This window comes from Sphaeroforma arctica (genome assembly GCF_001186125.1).
Source record: "Sphaeroforma arctica JP610 unplaced genomic scaffold supercont1.1525, whole genome shotgun sequence".
Taxonomy (NCBI): Eukaryota; class Ichthyosporea; order Ichthyophonida; genus Sphaeroforma; species Sphaeroforma arctica.
The window spans coordinates 6874-13084 of NW_014039033.1; the positions used below are offsets into that span (position 1 = coordinate 6874).

Below are 6211 nucleotides of genomic sequence, written 5' to 3' on the forward strand. Positions count from 1 at the left end.
TATGATTTATTGTATTCGAGTGTATGACTAATTCAATTCAATGATGGTACGGTATAGTCGGTAGCCGGTGTGCGCGGAACACGCTAAGAGGGCTTACCATTCTGTTTTCCCCGTGTCATTTCTATTGATCTATGTATTAGTTATTGGTTGCTTCTGTCACCGGATTGGTCTGTTTAACATATTCGCGGCTGAGTGTTTGTCAGCGTCATCTGTCCCATTGTTTTTGCTTATAACAGGATATTAAAAAATAATAAAGGCAAAGTAAATTTCGTCATTGGTGCACGAAAGAATGCATATTTTTTATTTTGGCCGTCGCTGAGCATTTCATATCAGCGAAATCAACAAAAATCGGGTTAAACAACACAGTCGACCTTTATTTTCTCGTTGTTTTGTAATCAACCTCATCTAATATTCTGTAGGCTACTATTGGTCTAGCTTTTGAGGTTTTAGTATTTATTCATAGTCTTTGTTTTTAAATCATCTTAAATCATCTTAGCCAATCAGCCTCTCCAAGAAATATAGGACCACGGAGAAACGTTTCGCCAGAATAATTAGAAAATACATTACAGTCTACGCGGAATATCGAGACACTTACAATAGAAATCCAATCTGCTCGTGCCTCTATTTGTGATCCGCCTGCGCCTCCGAAGTCAAAGACGATCTTTGAGAATTGTAAATAAAGTGAAACTGAATATTCGGAAGTCATTAAAATTTTATTGTATTGCTTGAAGGTAGTGAGCTGGTGGCCGATGATATGATACATCGATTGCCGATTTAATTATTCCCGATCACTTGACAAAATGAGTTTACACCTTAATGATAGGCCCGGAAGCTTTATCCTTTGTATGTGTGAGAGATCTAATACAGGTCTCTGCGAACAAAGAACCATCGGCCGCTTCCAATCCCATCATTGATATATAAATCCTGCGGATCAACCGACTTCATATTGCGCGTGTCTGCATGTAAGTTTGATTTAGCCATAAAGCAGCAGCTTCAGTAGCTCGGGTGTCGCGCCCATTGCGATTACCAGAGATAGCATGTCATCGGATACCGTTGTCATCGCTATCCATATTTACTATATAGTGAGAAGTGATGCAAAAACCCAAATGAGTGTTTTGCAGGGGATCCACATGGCTTCCTCATGACGGCCTATGATATTATCTTAATGTACATTTGCTAAGTGAGAGGTTACCTTTCTTTTTTTTGCCTATTTTATCGGTGTACTGCATACACTAAATACATCATGTTCGACGTATAGGCCTGTTAGCTCTAGGTCTGTATTGTATATATTGGGGTGATACACGCGCCCCACACCACAAGCAAATTCAACCCCGAGCACTCGCTTTCTATATATATATATATATATTGAGGCACAGACAGTGGTGTGACACGAGACTTATCGTGGTTTACAGAAGGTACGGACACACAATATAGTACGGACAACCCGTTTGCTCTAGTACGCATATACTAGCCTTCGTATTCCAGACTTCGTATTCCTGCCCTCGTTCAGGACACCTCCTAGTGTCCTGGCGACCATTAAAGCATGCACTCACCTGTGGCTTGCTGTACCATAGCATCAAACCCTTCTGCGTCATGGAATAGACCCCCCGAAAGACCCAAGGAAGCCTCACCAATGGCCGCCTCCCCATCGCCTACACCCATTGCCCACACATCCTCCACAGTCTCAATTCCACTAGGTGCTGTGTGCACGTCAACGTCCATAACTGAGTAAAAACGAAGAATAGTAAAATCAGATACATTGGTGGAAGTTAATAGACAAATACGACTTGTGCACGGCTCGCAATAGTTTGTTAGTGGAACTACACAAGCCACGGCGTTATCGTATATTTTGTTATACATGTGTCACAAGGGTATCGTCATATAGGAACAGGCATTGTCCACAGACAAGCTTAGAAAAACAAAATACAATGCAATCAATCATATACACAGATATGCTCACCATGTTGTCAAAGTTTATGCTCGTGTGTTTTACTAATGATATTCAAAAAGATAGCATAATGGATGTAGGAGATGCAGAAACATGATGAAAATCTTGAACAACCAACATGCAAAAAGCGCACTCTACACACACGCAAAAACACAATTGATCTAGATGGACCCATAGTGGAAATCTGTACGCATATATACTCAAAGTTCTCCGGCATGTGCAGTACATACCTTTGGGAAAGGCGTCGGTATCGACAGTCACATGCAGGTCAGTCGCCATTGCGTGGTCGTCTCCGATATCCGACACGACAGCGTTAACACCAGCATCACCCTGTGCAGTGAGTGCCTTCCCCACACTCGCCTCTACACGCGTGTCTGGGTCGCCGCCTGCATCAGTATCCGCGCGGGTGCTCGTGCCCCCCCCTTCAACGTGCTTGTGCGTGCTTATATCGTTGCCTGTCTCCGTGTTGTCCGTTTGTGTGTCCTTCCCTCTATCCCTCTGCGGGCTGGTCGTGTGGTCGGTGTCACGTGTAGTTTCACTGTCGCTGTCACTGTCGCAATCGCTGTGGTCACTGTTGTCACTGTTGTCACTGCCCTCTTGTTCGTTGTCCACTTCTTCGTCGTCGTCTGAGTCGTTGGATGAAGAGCATTGTACCGAACTGTCCTTAGAGGTCTTTGCGGGGCCATCGGTGTCAGAGTCGCCCTATGCAATTGGGATGGCAAACGGGTTGCCCTGGTTATTAACGTCATTCCATATACTATCATAGTACACCCACAACCGGCTGGATACGATCCAAGCCCACCTCCAAAACCCCTGTGACGGGAAAGGCAATAATAAAAAGAAAGGACACTGCACTGATGTGCACGCATACTATTTATAGAAAACAAAACCCTAGTAGATAGGCCATACCCAAGCGTTGGTGCGACAACCCCCTCAAATACTAACACACGGTTGAAGGCCCACATAAGCTTTTCCGAGGCACAGGACAATACTTGACACGAGCGCTTGGATTTCTACAAGCACAGACCCTAGCTAAACCCTAAACCCTAAAACTTGAATGCGCCCGTCTCTTTACCTCGTCGTCATTTGCGCTTTCATTCTCATCGGCGCTGTCATTGTTGTCGTCACTCGATGATTCACTGCCACTGCCTTTGCCACTGCCACTGCCACTCCCGTCTTCACTGGACGAATCATTGTCTGAGGCAATGTAAAGTGGTCATTTAACTATTACTACTTGTACTTGGTAGATCTTGTAATGATAGTAATCATTATCTGAGTAAAGATGGAGTGAGTGACAATTTGACCGTTACCACTTATACTTGGTAGGTCCTACAATGTCAGTAATCATTGTCTGAGGAAGTGTGGAGTGAGTGGTCATTCAACTATTACTACTTAAACTTGGTAGATCTTGAAATACTAGTCCAGATAGATGATAACCGCAGCGTGAGAGGGCCATTGGCTTTACAGACGTAGACTTATCATCTCAGTCCAGCTCAACTTGTCAGAGAAATTCAATACATATCAGAACAACGAGTGGTGTTTTGGTCTCAAAGGAAGTGTGAAGTATGGCGAGCAGTCATTTCAATTGGCCATCACAGTTTGACGGTGATGGACCGTGGGTGTTGCGTACAAGCAGTATTCCTGCCATTAACCAGGACGGGTAATTAATGCGCGTATACGTCCATGAATATATAAATATATATGTGGATGAACGTATACGTATACGTACGTATGTGTGGATGAACGTATATCTAGATATGGAACGTATATATATATACATATATAAACATATATATATATATATATATGTGTGTGTGTATGTGTGTGTATGTATATATGTGTGTATATATGAGCATGAACGCATATGTATATATACGTTCGTGTCAATGAACGTATGTGTCTAGAATATGAAGTATGTACGCATCTATATATATATATATGTGTGTGTGTGTGTGTATACGGTTATGTGTAAGCGTTTATCATACGTGTGCATGGATTGGGTATTTGTGAGCTTACCCTGGTTGTTGTCGTCGTCGTTGTCGCTGTCGTTGTCCTCTTTTTTACCACTGCCCTCAATCGGTCCGTTTTCATCCCCACTTCCCTTGCTCTGTATACTAAGCCTTCTCTCTCGTGTGTCTTCATTCGCCTCAATTGGCATTTCATCAGTGTGAGTTCGGCTCTGGTTGGCCTTGTCCTTGAAGTCAGGCGCGTTCTCGTCGCTGTTGTTGCGTTTGCGGTTGTGGTCTGTGTCTGTGTTTGAGCGGGCGTTGAGGACTGAATTTGTACGACATATGCGAATGCGTCCTACCACGTCATAAACAAGTCGATATACTGATATATGTACGCATAGTATATCCAAACAAACACATAAATACATAATACACGCACACTCTCCAATGTATACACAAATAAACACATACATCAACACACTCACCCCAACAAAGACACAAGAAAAACACATCATACACACACTCACCGTAACATATATACACATGAACATATATGCACGCACTCTCTCCAACATGTACGCACATAAACACATATATGCACACTCTCTCTCCAGCACATACACACATACACATACATACACACTCTCCCTCCAGCACATACACACATACACACACTCTCTCTCTCCAGCACATAAACTCATACACATGCATACACACACTCTCTCCTGCACATACACACATACACATACATACACACACTCTCTCCTGCAATACACACCCCGTTCGAGAAACTACACCCGCACACACCTCTGCCATCCGCCCCCCCCCCCTCATCCACCTTATCGTCATCACCCCCACTATCGTCGCTGGTGTCCATATCCACAGCCCCAGGTGCCCTGTCCTCTCCATTGCGCCTGTGGGCTCTCTCGTCCTCCATGCACCCCAACGGATCGTCGCTCTCCAAGTCCTCTGGGCGTTCGGTGCAGGTGAGTGCATCGTGGCGTGCTTTGAGCTCGAGGCTGAGACGTTCCGCGTTCTTCTCTGCGGTGAGTTCGGCGGTTGTCTTTGCGCCCAAAGGGTTGTCCGGGGCGCTGGTGATGGGGACAATCTGGGCGAAAACGGGTGCAAATCAGTCCATAAATAGAAACACAGGGTAAGACAACAGGTACAAGGCAGTCCATAAATGGAAACACAAGGAATGACAACGGGTACAAGGGGATGCCATGCTACATTCATGCAACGTTACATATAGTTACCTCTACACCACTTATGCTTACCATAGCAGCCTCACTGCACCACATGATCACCATAGCAACCTCATTAAACCATTTATGCCTACCATGGCAACTTCACAACACCACTTATGCTTGCCATAGCAACCTCACTACACCACTTATGATTACCATAGCAACCTCACTACACCACTTATGATTACCATAGCAACCTCACTGCACCACATGATCACCATAGCAACCTCATTAAACCATTTATGCTTGCCACAGCAACCTCATTACACCACTTATGATTACCATAGCAACCTCACTATACTACTTATGTTTACCATAGCAACCTCGCTAGCCGCGCCTGCATTCGTCTCGTTCGTCCCGGTAACGTTGTGTGCACTGATCTTCGCACCCGCAGGTGTCGTGCCGCTCTGATGGGCGTTGTCATGGATATCGTTACCAAGGGAACCAGTCGCGCCTTGGGCACCACTGGCTTGCACCGCCTTCGGTCGGCCGGGCGACTGCTTCTTGTGTTTCTCTTTGTCTGTGCTCTTGTTGGCTGCTTGCCCCTTGTCCCCTTTGATTTTGTCCAGGGCCGTTTGGCCCATTTCTTTGGGTTTTGAGGTGCGGCGCACTACGGCGGCCTTGGCCCGGGTGGACTGTGCGGTCTTGAGTGCCCCCTTGAGGAAGTCACCAATCACCTTGCACACCTCCTGTAACCAGCAGAACGGCTTGTTCAGCGAATGGGCGCTAGCGAGTACGTGCAACGCAAACGACGCTGCAGATATTTAAATCACATAGATACAGCATGCCCACATACAAAACGTATACGCTCTGACTAAGTTGATAATAATCCGTGCTGAGGCTACCCAAGACGCTTCAGATATTTAAATCACATAGATACGGCATGCCCACATACAAAACGTATACGCTCTGACTAAGTTGATAATAATCCGTTCTGAGGCTACCATAAGACGCTATAGATATTTAAACAGATATTTAAATCACATAGATACGGCATGCCCACATATAAAACGTATACGCTCTGACTAAGTTGATAATAATCCGTGCTGAGGCTACCACAAGACGCT

The 6211-nt window shown here is 45.1% G+C and overlaps 1 protein-coding gene across 1 annotated transcript; it reads right to left on the reverse strand.

Annotated features, from left to right (window-relative positions):
* Nucleotides 1–890: 890 nt before the first annotated feature.
* SARC_11094 (hypothetical protein) lies at nucleotides 891–5898 on the reverse strand (the record flags this gene model as incomplete). The annotated part of the gene is made up of 7 exons (XM_014294830.1): nucleotides 891–1075; nucleotides 1554–1724; nucleotides 2179–2650; nucleotides 3024–3145; nucleotides 3965–4198; nucleotides 4705–5005; nucleotides 5459–5898. Coding segments are annotated over 7 exons (1775 nt in total), but the record flags the coding sequence as incomplete, so codon positions are not given.
* Between the last annotated feature and the right edge of the window lie 313 nt (nucleotides 5899–6211).